The sequence below is a fragment of the Coloeus monedula genome (assembly GCF_965178545.1).
Source record: "Coloeus monedula genome assembly, chromosome: 1".
Lineage (NCBI taxonomy): Eukaryota > Metazoa > Chordata > Aves > Passeriformes > Corvidae > Coloeus > Coloeus monedula.
This window is the reverse complement of record NC_138781.1, coordinates 151,374,783-151,399,260: the sequence shown is the minus strand read 5'-3', so window position 1 is coordinate 151,399,260 and position 24,478 is coordinate 151,374,783. Positions and strand designations below refer to the sequence as shown.

At 41.0% G+C, this 24,478-nt stretch overlaps 2 protein-coding genes across 2 annotated transcripts in view; both read left to right on the top strand.

Annotated features, from left to right (window-relative positions):
* The window catches only part of HHLA1 (HHLA1 neighbor of OC90), a gene marked incomplete at both ends in the record, with an annotated part of 14,577 nt that extends 14,486 nt beyond the window's left edge, over nucleotides 1–91 (top strand). The window contains one exon of the mRNA XM_082288552.1: nucleotides 48–91. Within this exon, the coding sequence (XP_082144678.1) occupies nucleotides 48–91 (44 nt within the window). The remainder of the gene's footprint in view (nucleotides 1–47) is intronic.
* Nucleotides 92–3,896: 3,805 nt separating this feature from the next.
* OC90 (otoconin 90) lies at nucleotides 3,897–23,862 on the top strand (the record flags this gene model as incomplete). The annotated part of the gene is made up of 13 exons (XM_082288430.1): nucleotides 3,897–3,912; nucleotides 7,598–7,663; nucleotides 7,877–7,936; nucleotides 8,210–8,384; nucleotides 11,161–11,273; nucleotides 12,681–12,809; nucleotides 14,241–14,282; nucleotides 17,617–17,667; nucleotides 19,912–20,061; nucleotides 20,419–20,508; nucleotides 22,078–22,252; nucleotides 22,952–23,058; nucleotides 23,555–23,862. The coding sequence occupies 13 exons, from the start codon at nucleotides 3,897–3,899 to the stop codon at nucleotides 23,860–23,862; spliced, it is 1,482 nt and encodes a 493-aa protein (XP_082144556.1).
* Between the last annotated feature and the right edge of the window lie 616 nt (nucleotides 23,863–24,478).

Below are 24,478 nucleotides of genomic sequence, written 5' to 3'. Positions count from 1 at the left end.
TTCCTCATAAAACCTCTTCTAACTAATATTTTCTTGTGTTCTTCCAGCATTAAAGCAAAAATGCCTTAAAAACATCTGTACATCAGTTTAGAGCACTAAGAAATTTTACTGCAAGTTGGAAGACTGGTGGCAGTTTTAGTTGTCTTTTTGATTTCTCAGTGTAAAAATCAGAAAGCAACATGTTATTTGCAAATATTTGAAATAAGACAAGCTATTAACCAGATGTTAACCTAGAAACGTCTCCTCCTCCAAGGCATTGTAAAAATAATGTGTAAAAACAGATATATTTTACACAAGTGATGTAACTGCAATAAAAGCATTGAAAGGCTTTTAAAAATCTTATTTTATAATGGATATTTACGTGGTTGGCTTGTGAATCCAAATAGTTTCTATTAGTTTTATTGACATTACATAATCAAAATTAACAAATGCAAAATAATTTAAAAGCAACCTCATATACTGAAGACAAGAAGGATTCTCTGGTGTTAAACACATGCAGATTATCTTCTAAATTAGGAGCTTCCATTACTTCAGCAATGCATGTAGTGCAGAGGGTCAAGCCAGGAAGTGACCAGACCTCTTGTACTTTGAGATGTATTTGTGTGAGCTCACCAGGATTCGTAGAAACATGGAATTATAGAATGGTCTGGGTTGGAAGGAACCTTAAAAGTAATCTCCTTCCAACCCACTAGATCAGGTTGCTCAGGGCCCCTTCCAGCGTGTCTTTCAAGTCCTTTATATGCAACTCTGGTGAACTGAGAAACAGTTCTAAAAAAATGAAAGAATAACCAAATCAATTGCATGATTCCATATTTCGCTGTGCTGCAGCAACATCATGCTACTATCTATCCAGAGTACATCATCAAGCCATTAATGTTTTTAAATAAGAAGCTTATTTGCACTGTAGCTGCTGCACATTGATTTTTCACTGAAGAAAGATGTGTTCATAGGTAAAGCCAAGGAGAAAAGTGGCACTCTAAACAAATGCAGACCTCAGGGAGAGGTGGGATGCAGGAGTTCTATTCCAAAATACATTTCACTGTTGTGCTTAACAGCGCGAGAGAAGCACTTCTGTCATGCCAAAGAGCAGGAGAGATTGGAGCAGTACCAATTACAGCTGGTACTGAAAGTTAGGCCAATGGGATAAACAGGAATGTCGACACAAGGGAGTACGGGTTGGGAAAGTTAACACGGCCATAGTTCTGCGATGCTGTGGGAGATCTCACCCTGTTGCAGCAGCTCTCAGTCTGTGCCCATTGCCTCTTGTCATGTCACTGGGCACCACTGGACAGAGACTGGCTCTGTCCCGTTTTCACTCTCCTCAGGTGTTTACAGGATTGATGAGATCCCCCTGAGACTCCTCTAGTGAAGCGTCCCAGCTCTCTTGTCCCCTCCTCATGGGAGATGTTCTAGTCCCTTCATCATCTCTGTGCTCCTTCTCTGAACCATCTCACATTTTTCTATGTCTGTCCTATACTGAGGAGCCCAGAACTGGACACAGCCCTGGAGGCATGGCCTCACCAGTGCAGAGCAGAGGGGCAGGACCCCCTCTCTCGATCTGCAGGCAGCACTTTGCCCAATGCAGCTGAGGACATCCTGAGCCTTCTCTGCTGCATGGGCACACCCCTTACTCCAGTTCAACCCTGTGTCCAGCAGGACCCGAGGTCCTTTCCTACCAAGCTGCTTCCCAGCTGGGTGGCCCCCAGCACATATCTGTGTATGAGGCTGCACCTTTACAGGTGCAGGACTTTGCAGTCCATGTTGAACTTCATGAAGCTCCTGTTGATGTTCTTCTGGATGGCAGCATGACCCTTTGAAATGTCAGTCACTCATCCCAGGTCAGTGACACCTGCCAGGCTGCTGAGGGTCCATTCTGCTCCATCATCCAGATCATTAATGGAGATGCTAAGCAGGACTGGACCCAGCACAAACTGCTGGAATGCACCTCCAGTCTCTGGCTTCCAAACAGACTTTGTGCCACTGGCCACCACCCCCTGGGCCCCAGCAGTCCGTTTTCTACCCACCTCACCAGGCACATCCAGCACAGATATCAACAGCTTCTCTATGAGAATCTTACAGGTGACTGTGTCAAAGGCCTTCCTGAAAACCATATAGGTTACAGAGTCAAAGAGCCTTTTGCTCATGTAAGTATTTTTTCAATTCCCAATTGTCAGACTTCTCGCTTCTCTGTGCTACAGTTCAGTGGGCAGTTTGCCTTTGTTGATGGACTCTTTGAAGGGTAGCTGTGTCTGGCCCTGGCAGAAAGCACAACTTCCTGATGAAGAGAAGCCTTCCCAAAGCTCACTGAACCAACCTTCTCCTGGATTTCATTCAGCCTTGGATCAGAGCCACTGTGGATAGATGAGAGAAGACTTCCCAACCCTGAGGAGTGCCAGTGTTTAAAGCTGTGTAAATCCTCACTCATCTTTCATCACTGAACACTACCTCTTGCTGAGCTATTAAAGCCATATTCACATGCCCAAGAGATTCTGTGAGTGATTAATAACAATGGGACGACTGTTATTTAATTACAGTCAAGAGTATTAGGGAAAGTTATGATATGGTGAATGCACCTGCAGGACAGACTTCTCAGTATAGATCCTTTACATGGCTGGGGCCATATTACCAGAAACACTGTGGGCATAATGACTCTAAGGAATCTCATGGAAGAATTAATTAATAAATGTTGAAGTGGGTTTGATAAAGGAACTGATCACATGGGTGAGGTCTATATCCAAGTGGGTATAAATAACTTAGCACTGGCTTTGCTGAAATCCATTTGTCCTCCATCCAACTGCTTTGGGATAATATCCCTCAAGGTAAGCCTTTCTGGGTGTTCTTTATAATAAGGGAAGCAGGAAGAAAACAATGTAGAATAAGCTATTTGTGACTTAGGAGCAATAGAAAAAAATATAGGTAAGAGATTTGGGAAAATAGACTATAAATATTTAGAGCTGTTAGATTTAGAACCTCACTTTCTGATGAAATATTACAAGATTTTCTAACAGAAATAAATTCAATATTTGAGCTCAGAAAAGCAGATAATGATCAGTAGGCACATATTTGAAAAAATTATATATATATATATATTCATTTATTTGGCTGTAAAAAGGTCTAAGCCTGACTTACTTGGAAAATCATTCTAAATTTAAAGTAATTTGTGACTGTAGTTAAAAAACAATCTATCGTCTTCCATTTAATGAAAACTAGTGCAACACATTTAGAAGAACTTTTTACACACATCTCTTGAAGTTCTCCAAACAACATCACTTTTCTCATTAGGAAAATTTATGATCTATTACATCAGCCTCAACACAGATTAGGATAAATATTTGACTACAAATTTTTGTGATATGAAACAAATGTAATGGATTGCAGATAAACTGAATTCCATAGGCATAATCTCAGGAGAACTTTTCATTTACATAGTGTTTCACAATATCTTCATTTAAACATAAGAATTATTTGAACATCCTGTTAAATCAATGAAGATGTAAAAACTGTTTGCAAAACAAATGAAACTGCAAGTGCACCATTTTATCGCTAAATGGCAATTTCACAGAGTCTGTTGAATCACTTAAAGCAACACCAAAATAAATATTGTTAGTCAGATTTATAGAGGACATTGATAAAATAAGGATATATAAGGCTCATCATTCCTGTAATATGTGTGTTTACTATGATAAGGGTAAAAACTGAATTTTATCAGGCAGCAATACATCCAGGCTACAAAAGAATGATGTCCTAAAATTAGGTCTTCCCATTCCCAGATTGAAGAGATAACATTCTGTCTAATATTTTACTTAACTCACCAGGCACGCCAGTCTGCTGTGTGACTTTTTTCTTGTCTTTGGATTAAACAAAAAATGATTGTAATTCTGCTGGTATCTATGTCCATGGTGGTGTACAGTGGTAAGTGGCAATGTATTTTTATGTTTATTTGACATTATGTCAAAATACTGGTTTAAGTATGTGCATTTGGAAACAGTCCCTTAGAAACACACCTTCTCTCTCCTCAAATTTTGGTGTGCAATACCCAAATGCACTTGAAGAAATTTCTTTATGAAGTACTTATATTTTTCTCAGGACTTGTAGTGAAGCAAAAAAAAACATGTAGTGGGGTTAAAAATACAACCAAAAACTTGCAACTTCTGTTTGCTAGCATTTTATCATTCTTTAAGTCATTGAGACTCCAAAAGCTATGTTTCATATAAAGAAATTCTACTCATTAAATACATTTGTATTCTCTTAATTCTCCAAACCATTCAGGGCATCCTGAAATACAACCCATGTTCAGCCAAAACTCCTCTTTTTAATTTTACTGTGAACAGGGCTTTTTCTTCATATATATAAACTCTTTAGATTTTATTGTCCTGGGTGAATGAACTTCCCAGAGTCAGGGATGAGCAAACATCTCAAATTTCTGCAGTCTCTGAACTGTGTAGGAATGTCAGTAAGAGTTGTGAGGTGTAAGTGAAGAGAAGGACCCCTGCAAGGTCTATCACAATTTCTGGTTTATCCATGGGGATATTTCTGAAGGGAAGAGAAAACCCAGGACCCCAGCATAGACAAATTCTGCACTGACCCACATCAACTTCACCAGTTGCCTCTCTTCTGAGGGGTTTTTGCAATTCAGAAAATAAATAGGTCTTACATAAAACATATAGGTTAAAATGATGAAGCTGAACTTTAAGATTCCTACTATATAAAGAGAAATCAGGCAGAATATTCACATTTCCCACTGCAGTGATAGTGAATGCCAAAATACCTGCACTGTTTATTCATTTAAAAAATAAATATATATACTTTTATATTGATAATGGACTCAAAATATCTGGACACTCGTAAATTTTTCTGACATAATATTTGAAGAACAATTCCCCAAAACCTTAAAAAGCTGTTCAACAGTGTTTAGATTTCCCCCCCCTAGCTAAGTACAATCTGAGCAAGAAGATTTAAAGTGTTACCACGTTTAGATTTGGGGAGGATTATTGGTTTTTATTTGTATAGGATTTATTCTGCTGACCTCTGCTTTGAGACTGAACCAAGTCTCTGTGCATGAAATAGCATCTTTGAGAGGAATGAATGTGATTTACTTCGAATAAATCAAATAGTTTGGTTTTGCTGCAGCCTGCCTTTTCCTGGCATAGTTGAGATTTTTGCTTCCTAAGGATTATAATGAGTGCATCCATGCTCTGTATTAGGATATTTTAGCGAGCCATGACTGAAAAAAATGACTGGAGGTGCAATGATGTTTTTGATGGGGTTTTTTTTTGGCAACACTTCAGAAAACTGTTGTCAGGTAGGAAAATCATAGTTGCAGTCCAGAAACAATTTTAAAGAAATTCCATGGATGAGGTGTACAATGGGAAAGCCCAAGAGCTGACGTATCATACAAGTCTCCTCAAAACGTGCTGAGTTTTTTAGCAGGTTTTAGACAGAGGTGAGAGAAGTTGGCATCCCCAGGGTCTTCTGAGATTTAAAGGATTGATTTTTGTAGTGAAATCTTTCCCTGGTTCTACAGGGAATGTAGAGCCAGTGAAAGGGTTAGGGCTAGGGTTAGGACATTGGACCAGTAGCTCCAAATACATGATACTAAAAAGAGGAAAATAGAATAATTACTCCAGAAAGTCTTTTCTCTTTGTTCCTCCCACCCCCAATTTAAATAGAAGTAAGCAATCTTGTTAGCAAACATTGGTTCATTGATCTTGACTTGGTGACAATTAGAAATATTTTTCTTCATAATGAGAGGATTAGAAGAGCCAATGGTTTGCCAAACTGCTGACCCTGCAGCAGAGATTCCTCTCCAGGGGAACTTCAAAAATTTATGTGTTAATTGGGTGTACACAGTTCAGTTTGCTGAGAAGAACTAAGTGCAAGTGAAGGATACTGGAGCAATCACAGTTTCCAGTACCCCTGGAAATTTATCAATTTTCTCCTCTGATTCATTTCACCTCAATGGGATTTTCATGCTTTCAAATATTTTGCTGAAAGGACCAAATTATTAATGGCTATTCATCAAGAGACACTTAGTTTGAGCTCTGGTGTTATGCAGTGTGTCAAACCTGGCTCTAGTTGCACTTGACAGAACCTGGCTCAGGGGATGTTTGTCATTGCTGGGGAAATACAGGCTTTAAGTCAGAAAATAAGGGTTAGTTTTTCTTTAGCAAGCATGTGCACAAATATAGCATTCAATGCTGGTTTTTTGCAAGGCAAGCCATTACTTTGCCTGAAGCTGAATTCCTCATGGCCATGAAGCTTTCAACAGACTTGTTCCACTTCTGTGAAAAGGCCAGCTTTTATTGAGAGACCTTTTCTGGTTTGTGGAAAGCAATTTTTTCCCCTTGGTCCTGCTGCAGTGAAGGACACTTCTGATGGATTGCTATTTACCTAAAAGCTTCTCATTGTGACCAAGAATTTCAGGAAAAAGAAGAACACAAGGGAAAGCACCTCTCCGTGCCTCACTCAATCCTGTATACATATTCAGCAACTGAACTTGAGAAACTAATTGCTGGGAGCATATGACTGTTATCATGAAAATCTTGTTCACACCACAAAAGTTTTGGACATCCTGACAAAACACTTCTATATGATCTAAAAAAAAAAATTTAAAAAATCTTATTTTTCCTAATCCCTTGCTAAACATAGAGTTAAGCCTTATATCTAAAAACTCCTTCTCTGCTTTACTCTTTACACCTATATTTATTGCAGGAAAATGTAACAGATGAGCAAGACAACCATCAGCTCTTTCCCAGAATCTCTTATAGAGAAAAAGGACAGCTTTCCTAATGCCAGTTATTCTGAGATATAAGTTATGCCATGAATTTAACATTATGGGCTTTTTCAGTTTTAAATATTTAGATTCTTGAGACAGTAAATACTCTTTACTTACTATGTTTTTTAAAAAACCCAAGGTTAAATAAATCCAAAGTAACACACTGTCTTCTGAAATCATGCAGAGGAAAGGAACAGGTTAAAAAATTGGAAGGGAGAGAACAAATATTAGATTTCCTTCTAATTCAGGACTTGGCAAACAGAAAAAAATGAAAGTGTTGAAAATTTACCAAATCTACCACGTCACCTTCAAAAGAAAAAAGAGATAATTAACTTAAAATATAAAGAGTTATAGGAAGAGAGACAATGACCAATAAGACTTTGTGTTAAATAACTCTGCTTCAAATTATAGCACAGGGTTACAGAGTATATGGGACATAGTTGGACAATAAAACAATTTCATATAATTCTACTGATTTGTCCCAGTAAGGGCTATTGTTGAGATGAGCACACAGAGACAAGGGCTAGCACATCCTCAGTACATGTTTAACAGAGACTGGGTTTTGAGCTGAAGTGGGTGTCACTTACCAGTACACACCAGTACACACCAGTACACACCAGTACAATTCTGGGCTTCCCAGGGTGCGGAGCTGAGTAAGTGCTTCATGGCTTTGCTAAATCAGCTTGCTGGTGTAGGAAGATATTCAGAATGCCTGCAGTGTATGTGTCATAATGAAATATATGTTGCTGCTTTACTGTGATTTTTTGGGTTTTGGGTTTTATTTTTAAATCTTTTTCTTCTCAAATTTATTTGCTGAGGTAGGTGGCCAAGAACTGGAGCCGCCAGCATTCCTGCCAGAGCTGCTTAACACACCTGAAAGAATCTTGAGTAAGAAAGGTTTAAGCTTTACTTTCTGCAATATTGCATGGCAGTGGGGAATCTTGAACTCCAGAAGCATCACAGGGAAGTGTGAGCAAATAGCTAGGAACTCATCTCAAAATGGTTTAACAACCGAAGCAAGACCAGGGGAAGTCTGGGGACAGTTATTGTCATTTATCATTTTAAAATAAGCATGGTTTGTTTATTTATTTTTTCATTTAGACAATGCCACACTCTTCAGCGGAGTCTTTCAAAATGTGGAAAGTGTTGCATTATTTTTTGGTAAGCACCTGTTCTAGTTGTACTTGAGCACTGAATAGAAATCCTGTGGGGTTTGCTTTTATGTATTTACTAAGATGAAGGAGAGGTTTTTTTTGCATGCAGATGTCCCCAAAGACCACTGTAACACTAGATACTGCTGAGTGACAAGCACTGCTCAGTGTCCCTGTGTCACTGCCTTGTTTGGGCTCCGTGTGCGTGCAAACACCATCCATGTGCGACCCACACCTGCCTCACCTCCCCTTACCAGGTGTTTTATGGCTGTTCTCTTTCCAGACTGCCTGGGTTCTCACTTCACCTGGTTACAATCCATCTTCACTAACTTCCCTGCCCTTCTCAACTTTGTGACCAAAATGAAGTGTGTTACTGGGTTTTGTCCCAGGGATTTTGAAGACTATGGTTGCTCTTGCCGGTTTGAGATGGAAGGGCTCCCTGTGGATGAAGCTGATGAGTAAGTCATATCCATGAGAGGTCTTTTTCTGCCCTGACTGGCAGTAAATGCCCTCATACTCTGATTATCCAAAGTGTGACACTTGTATAAGTGAATTAAAGACAGTAATAAAAATGTAGATTTATTTAGGGGTAAGTAACACCATCTGGCCCTAGAGAGAGAAAGTGTAATCTCAGGCCAGGGCAAACAAATGGTTGTTCACTTGTATCAGCAGGAGGTGTGAAAGGAAATTCAAAGAGAATCAAGATGTATCCATGTCTGTGAAGAAAAAGGGTTTTCCAACAACATAATGTATTAATTCCCTGAGTGAAGACAGCAATGGCTCAGAAAGTGCTAATGCTTATAGATGGAAATTAATCCATCCACTCTGCAGCATGAGATGGCTGGGAAAATGGAGACCTAACCCATGGAAAAAAGCCATGGAACTTCTCTGTGAAAGGTTTTTTGAACAATTGTGATGACATCCTGAAATGGGAGCTCAAGTCAGTTCAATGGATTGATACCCAAGAGCTGAGCACCTGAGTTTTTGCTTCACTCACCTTCATTTTAATGCAGAGCAGCACAAACCCAGAAACTGCAGAACCATCCATCAGCAGGTTTGTCCTGAGAATCGTCCACAGAGCCAGCTTGTATTTACAAATTGGTTTGCAGCCCTGGGGTGAGGTTTCCTTAGCAGCACAGAACTCCTGCTCCCGTGTGCAGCAGAGACTGATTATTGCTTTGCCACTGACAGAGATGTGCTCTTGGTTCAAGGGAGCCTCTAAACCAGTGGCTGTTGCGTGTCTTTCCCAGAGACAGTTCCCACAGTGCTGCAATTTTTTTCACTGATGTTATTTCTTAGAAACTAGTTTTGTAAACCTTGGGGCTTGTCTGTGCCATTTCTGTTCCACGGAAAAGGGCTCAATGCCTCACTGCAGATTTTTAAGGCATTGGAAAGTACTAGTGCCTATAAGACCAACCTTTTCCCATTTCCCAGAGTAGCTCATTGTCATATCTAAATTAGGAGACAAGTTTACCTCCATGGTCCACATGAAGGAGAAGCAGGCCCAGAGGACAATGCATGTTTTACAATCTCCTGCTTGCAAAGGAAAACTGAGTAAACTTTTGGATTAACTGTTGCAGTAAATGCTGATGTAATTGTGATTCTCCAAACGAACAAGCAGTGCAGAGAGTTTGTGTTAGACTTCTTATGCAGTTAGAGGAGCTTTTAGATGCTAACACCTCCCTAGACCTCAGGCAGAGTCAGGAGAGTGTTGAGACTTCACCAGTTAGATTGTTAAAACCCTGTTCCTGATGGAGCTCACAGATTTCAGCCTCATGTCTGCAAGAAGGCACAGTAGAATTTGTGGTGCAGAGGAGCCATCAGGCCCCTCTGCTGAATGCTACTTCCCCTCACTTTTTAGATACATTCCTCGGAGTCCTTCTTTGGTTGTGAAGGCAAATTAAATATTGTGATCATTATTAATTAATATAGTCAGTGATTAAATATGAAATGCTTTCTAAATATAGGGGATGAGAAAGTGCACGTGTGGCCTAGAAGGGAGCCTGGCCAGGGGCAGGTGTTTGCTCCGTGCTCCGGACAGTGCAGGAGTGCTCCAGACCACGGGCAGGCTCAGTGCATGTGAAGGGCTGTGGGGGCTGTGTAAGGACACATTCACTGTGTCTTTAGCAAGAACCCCATGAAAGATAACTCCTTACATTGTGATCACAAGTTCACCCTTCCTGGCAGCAGATGCTGGGTTTGGGTCTTCATGTTGTCTTTGCATTCAGCATTGTCCTGGCCAAATGCAGTTTAATAACAGAGCTGTGTCCTGAGTCCATTGCTCTGAAATGAGGGTATTTGAACCTAAATCTAACAGCAAGCCCTGTTAATCTATGTAAAAATTTTACCTGGGGTAAACGATGGCTGTTTTACTGGTATGTCATTTACAGCTGATGTCAGTGCACACAGATGCTGTGTAGATGATTTTACCTGTACAAAGAGCTGAAGAGAGGAGAGGATTGAAGAAGAACTTGTTGGTTTAGTTGACTTTTTATTCCTATTCATAGCTAAAGTGGCCCTGCAGGCAGTTTGAGGTTGGCAGGACAACAGGGGTGCAGGAAAACACAAGGTTTCTGACTGTTCATGTTGTGTAGTGGCAGAAGAAAGCTGCTTTACTCCAGTGCAAGAAAAATATTTTGTGGCCCTTTTGCATGGGTAAATGGTGCATTTCAATTGTGATTATTGCATAGAAGTACAAGAAATACAGGATAAAATTGTATGTATTTATATAGTCCCGATGAGACACAGGGATTGACAAGGCATTGCAGAACCATTAACCCTCCATGGTTAACCTCCAGGCTCAGTGCAGTTCTCCCAGTTTGCAGTGAGAAAGGTTAGGACAGGACTGGATCCAGGATCTCTAGAGCTGACTCATGGGGCATTGCTTGTCAGTAAGCTAGCAGTGCTGGGAAGTACATGGGCACTGGTAGTGGATTTATTATTTAAAGTGCCTGTAGAGTCCTTGCAAGCACCTGGGTACCACAGCAGGACAGAAATGCTTGGTAACCCACAGCATGCAGACCTGCTCCACCCTTCAGTTTTGCACCCATCTATAGTTATCCCACTACTCTGACTCAGGGAAAGGCAGCACTTGGCCTTTCTTGTGTCTGGGGATCAAACCCTTTTCTCATTTGGCATCTTTTGCAGTTTTGTGTAAGAGCAAAATGACATCACTAGAGTCTGACCTTGAACTGAAACTAAATTGTGTGACCTCGCTGTAATTTCATTTTTAAGATGCTGTTTTCAGCACCGCAAATGCTACGAGGAAGCCCTGGAGATGGAGTGCACGTGGGACGCATCAAAGATATCTGCAGATGTCAGCTGCTCTACCAAAAACCTGACCTGTGGTGAGATTAACCTGTCAAAAGAGCTTAACACTGGAGCCTCACTAGGGCCAGAAGCTTCTTCTGGTTTACCTACCAAAAGTCATGGACAAATTAATCAGAAACCACCTCCACTTCCCAGGGTTCCTCCTCCTGGGGTTTCCCTGACTTTGCAGGACCACTAAGCATTGTTTGAGATGTCTCCACACATCTGAAATGCAGCAGATGCTGAGGAGAAACCTGACAAACAATCTTCTTCTGAGACATAAAGGCCTGATTTTTCTGCAATTTGAAGGATCAAATTCTTTATTCAGAGGTCATGCACACACCTCAGGTACAGCAGCCTCACCAGTGAGGGCAGAGACCATGTGTTACATCAGGAGCTATTCCATGTTAGGCTGGTACAGGCCTCACAACAGTGCAATGGGGTTCTTTAATGCCTAATAACTTTTAATATAATTTTTCATCAAGTATTGGCTCTCAGAAAAGACTATATGCTAGAACATGGTTTGAGGATACCAGCAAAGAGGGGCAGAATCCCTAAACTAATACCCTTACATCTTATATAGGCAACAATCCCATCCAATTTCCATTTTTTCTTTCAAATTAAAACCGTTTTTGCTATTTAGCCCAATGTCTAAGGGTCCAAGTGCATTTAAACATTAATAATGCTTTTTAAGCCTTTCTATATAGTCCCTATCAAAAATATGAAACATAAGTGTGACAGCCATGAAAAGTCAATGTTTTTTTAAACTCTGAAAGGTAGAAGGTTTTGAAGAGGGAAAATAGTATTTCCTGGGAAACTGCTTCATATCCTTTATATTAGGAAGAAATTCTTTCCTGTGAGGGTGGTGAGGCACTGGCACAGGCTGCCCAGAGAATTTGTAGATGCCCCACCCCTGGAAGTGTTCAAGGCCAGGATGGATGGGGCTTTGAGCAACCTGTTTTAGTGGAAGGTGTCCCTGCCCATGGCAGGAGGTGGAATGAGATGAGGTTTAAGGCCCCTTCCAATCCAAGCCATTCTATGGTTCTCTGATTTTTTATAAGGAGAAAATCACAAAGGTTTGGCTTGTGGACTGTGACTTCTTGGAGTTAGGAGGAATATTTTAAAGAAGTCTGTGAAATGTCGAATGCAGTATCAGCTGTATTAAGTTTTCCATGGAAAAACAAGAGCATTGCTCTGTTGTCCTCCATACTCTGCAGACCCAACCAGAGAGGCAATAATCTGTTGCCAGCCATGCGAGGCTGCATCGACTGGTGTTTAAAACCAGGGTTAGACTACAAAACTTCACTGTGTTTAGCATGGAGAAGCACAGTATAAATAGGTTTACCTCTAACAAAATATGGACACAAACCTTACAGGGAAGAAAAAGCAGGAGGTGGAAAAGATTTTTCAATAGAGCCTTGTTTGTACTTTTGTTTTATTTCCAGAGTCTGGGGATCCCTGTGAACAGTTCCTCTGCAGCTGTGACAAAGATGCCATTGAATGCTTTGTGAATGCACAGATTAACTCCTCCTTGAATGGGCTGGATGTCTCCTCCTGTCCATCTCCAGTTACAGGTAACAATAGGGATCTGATCGACTGCCCCCTCCTGCCAGATTTTCCACTGGCATCAAATGTGACCCAATGAGAATGAAGCAGGAGCTGGGTGCTTTCCTGTCATAAATCTGGTCTCTATTTCATGTGTCCTGTCCATTTACTCCTACCTGGGTGAATAACAGGAGAGAAGGTGGTGGCAGACTAATTGCTGTCCAGGAGCAGGGCGAGGAGAGGCTTCTGAGGTGGGGAGGGGGCTGGAGCCCATGAGGAAAGAGGAGGAGGCTTGGAGGAGATCTTTTTGCTCTCAGTAGCTAGTGGGGTGTGTAGAAAAGATGGAGCCAGACTCTTCTTGGAGGTGCACAGGGACAGGATAAGAGGCAGAAGATACAACTGCAACAGGGAAATTCCAGTTAGATGTGAAGAAATTTTTTCTTTGGGAAGTTCCTGTCAACTGGAATGAATGATATTTGTGATCAGGTCACTAGCAGGAATGCTAAAAATATTGCTACTCCAAATCTTCCCTTAAACCATTCAAAAAAGCAAAAACAGGCTTACTCTGTTCAGGTACCTGATTTCCATTTTGGAAGGAAAAATCCCTGCTAAAGAAGAAGGGGATGTTTGTCTCCATTGTCACACACTGATCCATGCTCTGCAGCTGAAATTACAGCCTTGCAAGACCAAATGCCTGGATTAAAAACTTCATTCATATGGATTGCAATGGGAGCATGGCAGGGGCAGGACCTCTGGGCTCCCAAGCTGAGGGAGATGTGAAAAAGCAGAGTTAGCTTTTCTAATCCTTTAGCCCACAGTCACAGCCCCCAGTGCTAAGGGCAGACACACACACCTGTATCACCCCCTGGATGTGTGCACACCCTCCTGAATGGGTCAATGGAGAAAAAAAATGCCCCAGGAAAGTTTGCATCAAAGCCAGGTTGTTGTCTTTTTTTAAGACAGTAATATTTCACTGGGATCAGATGACCCTAATATATAGTATGGGAGGTCCAACACACTAAAAATAAAGGGGAAATTGTTCGCTGCTAACAGGAAAGTCATGCTGATTTTACCACTGCTGACAAAAATAGATTCAATTTTAGTTCGCTGGATGCCTCCGCTAATTTTTGGCCCCTGATTATATTTCTTGATGGAAAAAAAAACACCTTTGAATGAAACATTTTCATTTAATGTTCACTCATGTTATGATCCTTCTGTGTAACTGTTCTGTTCAATTCTGACTTTGAAAAGAAAAAAAATAACCCTAGCTGATGAATCCATAGGCAAAGGGTTTTGGTAGGTTCTTTATTACAGAGAAAAATTAGAGTGAAATGGACATGCATTTGACTAAATCTTTGATTTAATAGGAATACATTCAACAGACTCCTGATTTGTACTATTCAGATAAAACAGTGAAAAAATCCCCTTCTCACACTTTATGAGAGACTTTTCTCTTTCAGAAACAACCAGCAAGAGAGAGCTGACAACACGTCACATGGAGGGTAGGTCATCTCTGTAATTCTGTGTCTGGAATGTATTAAATTGAGAACAATTTATGCTCAGAAAAATAAGCTACAGAAATGGGAATTTAAAGAATGCTGATTGGCAGCCAATTCCCCTTGTTTAGGCTGAAATTCTCTAGGATTATTTTTTATTATTATACTGTATGTTGCTCAGTAGAATTTAGGAGCAGCTGGGTATAAATACTAAAGCAATATTTTAATATTGATACTGTAATTATAATAATATCTAGAAATAAGTTCCCTTCTGACAACTCTGATCATGTTATGCCATGATACAGTCTAAGGAGGACCCTAAGCCATGAGTTTCTGAAGTAAAAAAATTTTTTTTGCAGAGTTTGTTCATCAAGGGACTGATGAAACACAGGCTGTGACTGCATCTGTGGAAGAAGGTTTGCAAAAAGCTCTGCTTTCAGCTCCCAAAAGCTGAGAGAATGCAAGATGTTTGCTTTCTTTCTGCCCTTCTAAAAAGACTGATGTAAAAGTAGATGTAATGTTTTGGCAATGGAATTCAAGATTGAATGGGAAGGTGCAATTTTTCAATTTGTGCATGTAATGTGTTTACAGTAAGTTTCCCAAGGGCTGAGAATGAACGCTCTACAACAAAACCTGTTTTCATCAAAACAGCCTTTTTTCCCTGGGAACACAGGTTGAAGCAGGTGAGCTGTTTGGCAGAGATGCCCTCTGTGGGTGCCAACCACTGGACCCACTGCCAGTTGCATATTTCTTGTCTTCAAAAGATGTTGAATTAATTAGGATCAAGCAGTAGCACGAGGAAATACTGAGCATGGTTTGTGGCAATGAGCCACCAGTTTGGTGGCTTGTTTACTTGTAACACAGAGATCCAGGCTGAAACCTCCTCAATCTGGTGCCTCCTGGTGAGTCGAAACCACGAGACCTGGTGGTTCTCGTGACAGTCTTAAATTTTTTTATACTTTTTTTTTCTTGCTACACTCAGTGGTTGAAACTGTTCTCTTGTCTGCATGGTGAGCACTGCAACACGAGAGGCCAGGGACAGAAGGAACCCAAAACACTTGGTATCTCTGGGAGGGGCTTGTAAGATATGAAACAGAAATGGAGACCGGCCTTGGACCATCATGCACTTTAGCTGCTGCACTTTTGTTTTGTGGCTCCATCACAAGCAAAGCCACACTCTTGTTAAGAGAGGAGTGGCTTCAGAGGTGTTTGGCAAAGTGGACTGCAGGTGCTGGTCCACAGCTGGCTCAATAGAAGGCAATGGCACCTTGGCCTGTGTCAGCAGTAGTGTGACCAGCAGGAGGACCAGGGCAGTGATCATCCCTCGGCATCATGAGGCTGCACCTCAAGTGCTGTGCTCAGCTGTGGGCCCCTCACTTCAGAAAGGACATTGAGGTGCTGGAGCATGTCCAGAGAAGGCCAACAAGGCTCATGGAAGGACTAGAGAACATGAACATGTCTTCTGAGGAGTGGCTGAGGCAGATGGGTTTGTTTAGTCTCGAGAAGAGGAGGCTCAGGGGGCCCTTACTGCTCTCTACAACCACCTGACAGAAGGGTGAAGTGAGGTGGGGGTTAGTCTCTTGTACTGTGCCTGCAGTGAAACAATCAGAGGAAATGGCCTTCAGGTGAGACAGGGGAGATTCAGATTAGGTATTAGAAAGAATTTTTTCACTGTTTGGGTGCTCAGGTATTGGAATGGGCTGACCAGGGAGGTGGTGGAGTCACCATCCCTGGAGGTGGCTAAGACGTGTCTGGACCTGGTGCTGGGTAATATGGTTTAGTGGTTTAGGGGTTACGGGGGCAGTGCTGGGCTGACAGTTGGACTGGGTGATCTGAAGGTCTCTTCCAGCCTTGACAATTCCATGATTCTCTGTTCAGAGACTCCATATCTGCCAAGCACACAAGCAACAAGCACTGGATATATGCAACCAGGCCACTGCTTAACCCAGAAATTCACAGTGTGGTTTGGGTTGGAAGGGGCCTTAAAGCTCATCTCATTCCAATCCCCCTGCTGTGGGCAGGGACACCTTCCACTAGACCAGGTTGTCCGGGGAGAGGTGGAAAGCTGGATTTTTTGAGAATTTAAGAACCTGGTTAAAAGCTGTAGTGTGCTCCTCTGTGTGAGCCATTATCCTAAGCATGAATCTGGAATAATGAAAACCACTCTTTTTTTTTTTTTTAAGAAACAATGTTTCTGACATTTAAAGGTTTGTGGGTTTATTTGTTTTTTATTTTTTTAAATAGCAGTGCATGCACAAGTCTATAGGTACCAGAAGAGGCTATATGCTAAATGTAAGTGCTGGCTGCTCCTTCATATCCTTCCTGTACTATCAAAGTAGTTTTCTACCAGATATTTTTCATCCTAGCAACATCTCCAGTGTCGATTCATATTTTTCTATCTGCTTCTGGAAGACTTTGTGATAGAAAACAGTACTCCTGAAGAAGTGAGAGAACCTGTATTTGCACTTGTGTTGCAATATTTTACTCCCTAAAAAAACAACTACACGTGCTCTCTAATGAGGCATATTCCATCAAAAGGCTCCACATATTGCCAAGGAATAAAAACCTGTATCAGGAATTTTAGAAAGCTGGAAACAACATAGATAATATATCTAATCAGTCTTTGAAGGAAACATTTTGAGAACTACTTACTCTTTAACCAGTTGTCTCCCCACTTAAGCCCAAAGAAACTTCAACATTGCCAGCTGTGGGAGCTGCATTAAACCACAGTTAAGTATCACTGACAATTCATTCAAAGGCAAAGGAGTTCTTCTTCACATCACAACATTCTAACAACACAGAAAAGGATGTGGAGATGATTTTTTGGATCACTTCATAGCTATGTTTATAATTTATCAAAAGGCAGTTGACAAATGAAAATCATTTTATCAGGTAAAGAAATAAAATAGAAGTTAGGGAGGTATTTGGACTTAGAGCTGTCCATCCATACCTGACTTTCAGTGCAGGTAAACACAAAATGTTCACAGGGAACTTGGCATCCTTCTGTGCACAACACTGGGATTCCAGACCTAATCCTGTTTAATCTATTTGTCTGACAAATTGACTTAATATTGAATTTCCCAATTCAGCCATATTTATGCTGCTTCATTCATAGAATCATAGAATCCTATGTTAGTGCAACATACATTATTTGCATGCAATGAGGTTGTTTTATCAGTATCCCTTTGTCTATAACAATCAGTACACCACTGAGAAAAACAGGCAAATGTCTATCCATAATATGTCTGAAATGCCTTCTCTTCAGAAAAAGCTTTTCTCAGCAATCTGACTATTCATAGCTGTGCTGGCAGTGTGTTTCCTAAGTTTCTATTTTCAACAGTGGTTGCTTTTGAGCCCCATGACATAGTCTTGGAGACTGCCAAAGCCAGAGGTAAGAGTCTCATTAAACTTTTATTGACAACTTTGGCACTCTTGACTTCAGGTGAAGATGTATTTTCATTTATGAAGCTCTGTGGTGCAGTCAAAAATCTGCAGCACAGGATTTCTGAATAACACCTCTACTACTTCTGCTGACTTGCACATCCTTCAGCAAAACAATTTGCTCCTCCTAATTACCATCTCTATAAATCCAGGCTGTTTGGTTATGCTTTATAATGCTTTAAGTAATTTCAGAAATGCATGACAGAAATTCAGCAGGCAGGTCACTATCACGATGCCTCTGTTTTTTGTACAGTTACCACAAGGGCCCACAGAGGCACAGTTCCTGCTCCCCCCATACCCTCAATAAAAGGTCAGTGACCCCCAGTTTTCCTCTTTCTTTGGCTGACACAGCAATTCATCTAAAAGCATCACAGTTATGTTACCATACCCTGTGCATGGTTACAACAGGGCTGCTGGAGAATCAAATTTAGATCAGGGTCAGATAGCAGATACACAAACAATAAAACCTGGCTGAGAAGCATTAGCTGTTCCTTGCCTCCAGCCACTCATTTGCACTCCTCATCCAACTATTTCTGAAAGCCTCTTCACATAAGATTTTATGGTATAATGGTTGTTTCTGCAAATTACATTCACAGCGTCTGCTGCCAGAGGGTTCATTTTGATTTTGCCTCCTCCTTTATTATAGATAATTTCATGGAACTCTTTCCCAGCCTAAAACCTGTTTCAGCTTTTGCAGGTGTCCATGCTTCGAGCACAGCCTCACCAGTAGGTACAGCTGGAAATGGAGCACTTTGGTAGATCTGGAAGTTTCCTGTGGCCCCTTATGTGTAGAAGGGTTATCCAGGAAGGCAGAAATCCACCAGAGAAATGTCAGGGAAAACTGCATATGGAGAGTAGAAAGCAGTCATTTTTTGTCTCTGATTACACTGTCTGAACAATATCCCTGTCTCCATCTCAATGAATTTGGCATTGCTGTACTAAGCACTGGTCAAAATCACTAAATGCTCTCCTACATTAACTTGAACATATCAGAAAATCTGTGTATTGGGTTGCAGGTCTGCATGGATCCCAGAAGATTATTTGTGATATCTATTCTTAGCTAAGCACAGAATTTCCCAAACTCTGGTTTTATTTTTTACATCCAGCAGGAATCACTTTCCTTTCAACATTCCACTGCCAAACAAAGTGGCATAAAATGTGCACCGTGCTGTGCTATCAAACCCAGGGTGTGACTACTGATCTCTTTCTACCACCTTTCATGGGCTTTGCTGTGCTCTTAGCAGTACTTTAATTTCTTTTAATCTATTCTCTTATCCTGTGACAGGTTATTTTCAACACATACTAAAACCAGAACATCAGAGGAACAAGTTTAATGAATTTGAGTTCAGTCCAATTAATAAATTCAGCGAAAGAATTCAAAAGGAAAGCTTTAAAAATATGAAAATACATGTTTATTAGTATTTTCAAAGTATTTATTTTGTGAAATGCCACATTGTTCACATTGACATTTAGAAAAAATGAAGCCATTTGGTAACAGTGTTTTCATTTAGAAATTACTTTATATAAAAGAAGGTTTTAAAAGAAAGAAAAACTATTTTAAGTACCTCCAAATTCAACAAAACATTCCTGATCAACAATAAAGTGTCAGATAATCTAAAACCAAATACCAATTTAATTTTTAGGATAAAGAATCTTCTGCAAACAATTATTTGTTGACTTACTTCCCCCTCAATATTTCCTTGTGGTTACAACCCAGTAAATCCTTCAGTCACCCAGCTCTGCATCATTCAAATAATTTTCTCCTTTCATTGATGTTACTCTCCGTTTTAGAAACTTCAGGTGAACAGACACTTTTTAAAAGAAATTTACTCAGAAAATGACATCTCAAGACATCTCACGTGTACTTTATCTCTCAAAACAGCTGACTCAGCAGCAACCAACACGATTTTCAGCACCTGGCACAGCTGTCTGTCTCAGTACAAAAAAAATTTAAAGAAAACCAATCAGCAGTTAAACTGACCATAGTTAACCACAGTCCTTTCTTCTGAAAGGCAAGAGATGTGAATAAATGACCAGTGTGGATAGTCTGCTTTTCCAATTTTCCTTTTGGATGTTCTTTCTCTATGACCATCAATTCACACTAGTTCTGCCTGAGGATTTTACTCTCACCAGCTATCTAAAATTAAAATCTTGCTGTTTATTTTCTATGTCTTCTTCTTTTCTGCTTATCCAGAAGAAGACAGATTTATGGAAGATGTGGTCCCAATGGAAGAGATAACCACCTCCCCAGCCTTATTCCCAGGAGACAGTAACTCAATGCAAGTCAAAATTATCCCCACTGAGAAGATTCCTGCAGGCACACCTGCAAGGACAAAAGGAAAAGGCAAGTGAAAAATGGGTGACACCTTTTCTAATTCATAACATTCCCCTATTCCTGTTCACAGCTGTCTGAGGAGTCGGCTTTTTTCATGGATATGTAGAATGACACTATTTTGTCCCTAAATCTAGAGGTTACATACAATACAGGATGCATAACACTGATTGCCCTGGAAAGGGCAACAACTGCCAGCTGACCAGGAAAACTCAACTAACTACTAATGAACAGCCTCCCACTATGAATTAACAGATTTCAGAAGACTGCTGGTTGATAATAGTTCAGAATATGCACTTTTGGACAGACCCCTGAAAGAAGAGTTTATTCTACCTTCACAAGTCTAATCTTTGCATTTGTCTTCTCCAGAGACAAGCCCTGCAAGGGATGGCCTGAGCATAGCTTCCTCTGGAATAGCTCTGGACCTGGGACTGTCTGACAGAAGACCTGCAGGAAAAGGTAAATAAAGGGTTTTTTCCCCATTACATCTGATTAAATATTCAGTTACCTCTATATTAAAAGCAGGTATGTATTACATATAAAGGTTATAGTTATTTTAAACCATATATATATTGGTATTTAGAACAAGAGGTGCAGACATCTGCAAGAGCTTCCATCACTTTAGCCTCTTCTGCCAATTAACTATCAGTAACACAAAAATTGCTTATTAGTAGCTTCTAAGTACATTTTTCCATATAGTGCAGTACCTAAAATGAGCTCAGGGAATGTTTCCCCCTGCTCTTGTTTGCAGAAAGTAATTTAATCACGTCTTTAAGTTACTTTGGTTTACTAGCAGCAGCAGCAGCAGCAGCAATAATAGGAAATTCCCTGCTCTTCATTCCAACCTTTTGCCAAAGTCTTGCCTGTCAGACTTTTTTTCACCATTTCTGATTCTGTTCCAACTCCTGCTCAGAGATCCCAGAGATCCCAAGACATTTCAGACCTGTCATGGCTATAAATCCACTCTCAAGGACTGTCCCATCCATCTTGTTAGGCTTCCCAATGGAGAGAAGCAGCCCTGGAACTGGAAAAGAACAGACATGAAGAATCAACCCCACCTCTCACCAAACTGGAAAATTTGATTTTAAACTACCAGCTTTCAGAGAGCACAGATAAATGCATGAGCCTGTGGTTCATTCTGTGAATTAACATGAATGAGTCAAGACCCAAGCAGGCACATGTGCGAATTTCCTGTTGGAGACAGTAATCCAGGACTGACCCTGGCAGAAGCAGGGAATCAGTCTAGAGCTGCAGAGGGGAAGATGGGATTACTTGAAGGAGAAAGGAGGATGCAGACTGAACAGAAGCCCTCCTTCCTTCTCCTGCAATCCAACCATCACCCCCTTCCATCCGTTCCCTGGCAAAGTTCCAGAAGAGGCCCCCCTTTTCCTCATCTGGAACACTGTGTTCTTTCAAATCTTATGAATAATTCCCACAGTATCAGTTCTTCCTGAGTGGGGGAGCCACAGGGACATTAGTGATGCCAAAACCTCAGCAGCACAACAGTTATTACTATTAACAGATCACTCCTGCATTTGGTCTAAGGGCACCAAGCTCAAAATGGACTGTATTTCAAATGAAAACACAAAAAATACTGTTTCCTCCAGCAAAACATGGTCATTGCCCAGCTACCACTGTGGAAGCACAAGAGGTTAGGACTGTATTTTCTGAATTACCAAGGCAGAAACCACTGAATACTCAGCTGGATTTGAATATTTCAAAAAAAAAAAAAATCAGCTATGAAAGATTACAAAGGACTGCAAAGTATTCTCATTGCAATCCAATTTGACTTGTATGTTCTATCTTCATAGGGATTTCTTTCCCTTTTAAGTATTGCCTTGCCCTTCTGTTGTCTTGCTCAGTCAGCAGTATTCTAAGAGCCATAATTCATGGACTGAAGTTGTAATTTAGAGATGGTAAAGTGTTGTCTTTCAAAGTTTCTCATAGCTCTGGAAACATTTCTATCTTCACAAGAGAACCCTCAACCAATGAAAACATGATGTATCAAATAACAGCTTTGCTTTGTAGTGTGCGAGCGACTGACCTTTCTGCAAGAGAGAGGACGTGGAAGAGTGAAGAGGGAGCTGCCCCAGCTTGGAGAAATGCTGTTCTGTTTAACTGAGAGATGCCCAGAGGAATTTGAGTCTTATGGCTGCTATTGTGGCCAAGAGGGAAGAGGTCATCCCACCGATGCACTGGACAGGTGTGGGCTCCTCTGTATGTGCCATTAACTGGGTGTTATTGGGGTGCCCATGGACCAAGAAAGATCAGTATATCATTTTTGGGCATTGTATAACTATGTATCAGTAGTCAGGTCACATTTTGGGGAAAAAAATCCACTTAAATAAATAAAACATGAAATAATCTAATGTGACTAAACCACATTCTATTGTTGCATCAATGTTTTGGAGAGGACTTACTAACTCAGTTAAAATAAGAAAGGAGAATGATGGGAGGTAAGCAGAGCAGGAGGAGGAGTACATCAAATGGATAAGGGTCACTGTGAAACTTGGCTACGAGGTGGCTTGAAAAGTGATTTATGAAGAGAAGAATTAACATCCACTCAGGGCAAACTGTCCTTCAGAAGGGAGCAGAGCTGGAGCGAAGTCCTGTCAGAGTTGCAGCCAAGAGCCAGCATGGCTGACAATGAGGGGCAATGTAGAGAATTACACAAAACAAAAGCTCTGAGCGTTGTATTTATAGCTAAAAATCTCTTCCTCTGTGGAAGGTTATAACAGCTGGGGCACATCAGGTCTAAGTATAGCAAACACCTTTTTCCTGCACTCACACACAAATAAAACTGCCTACCCATGAAAAATTGGACTAGATGACAAATAATTGTGAGCACTCTGGTATTCAGGAAGAGTGACTATTTTCCATTTGCTTCTACTGCTTATTTCAGATGCTGCTTCTCTCATCACTGCTGTATGGAGCAAGTTAAGAAACTTGGATGTCATGCAGAAAGAAATTTGAGGTCTGAAGTTGTATGTTTTGATCACATGCCAAAATGTAAGTTTGTGTTAGAGGAAACTCTCATGTCCTGACGACAGCATATCAGCATGATAAACTGAATGACACTATGACAGAGCTGCTAGAGCTGAGTATGGAGACAGAAATATTTAGCTTACAAAAAATTAGCAATGTTTACTATAAACTTGAGCTTTTTCCCTAGTTGAGACAAAGGTTACTACACCGCTGTGTATGATGTGACCAGGTCAGGCTGAGAAAATTACAGACATTTTATAATTGCAGACAGAAGTCAGCTGGTTGTGTCTTTACATTCACAAATTCAACTAAAGCCAGAAGAACCTTCCACTGCCCACCACCTTGGTGTAAGGCTTTTGTTTAGGTAATTAATGGTGACTTTGGAAACTAAAATTGATGGCAGACTTGAAAATTTTATTTTCAAAAGCTCATCTACTTGTGGCAAATTACACATTAACTGATTTTAACAAACATTAATTTTGAAATTAATCAAACATTAATTGTGAAACTTCTCTTTCAGGCATTGGCTGGAGCACATGTGAGAAGCTCCTCTGTGCCTGCAGCGAGGCTGCTGCCAAGTGCATGGCTTCTGCCTTCTTCAACGAGAGCCTGAAGCTTCCCCATGGGCAGGAGTGCCGAGAGGAGGTCTCCTGCCAAGGTGACCCTGCTGAAAGGCCTCCAACAGGCACAGAAATAGGCACAGGGGGTTCCAGCTCCGAGGAGAGCAGTGAGGAAGAAGGTGCCCTGCGGAGCGGATTCCGAAGAGCCAAGAGAGGGACACAGCATCCCATTGGGAACTCCAGAACTGGGGGACAGGAGGGCAGATAACCACCCACCCCCAGGCTTGGGGAAGGGGCATGTCAGCAGTCAGCCACTGAGTACCTGCCTCCTTATCCTCCACAGGCTGCCTCACACTCTCCAGTACACAAATGACATAATCATAGACTAGGATTAGGTGTTAGGCTGTACTAACTCCTTACTGTAGGGAAGTCAGCACTATGGACCATCTATCTAGGTCAGATATTACCTTAAATAATTATTTGGCAGTATTCTGTATAATTTCACTTGATTTCTATGTAAAACCTGTTATGATCAGACTGATTTTTGTTAACTGTGCACTTGCTTCAGACTGGATCTTACTGATGGTGGCCAAATATTTCAGGTTTTTAATTAAATCAGCATGCAACTACTCCAACTCCTTTTGCAGACATTCTTACTTTACTGAGCTTAGCAGGCAACACACAGAAGAAAAGCTAAAGTAATTACATGAAAATTAGTTCCTTCCTTCATTCCTGTCTATAGCAGCATGTGACTCCCTTCTGAAGGCAACAGAAGACCCAAAGTGCTGGACAGACCCTCCTCTTAGAGAAGCCTCTTGCCTCCCTGGGGCACAAGTTAAGGACATGACCAGGAAACTTCCCAGCCTGGTACAGCCCTCAGACTG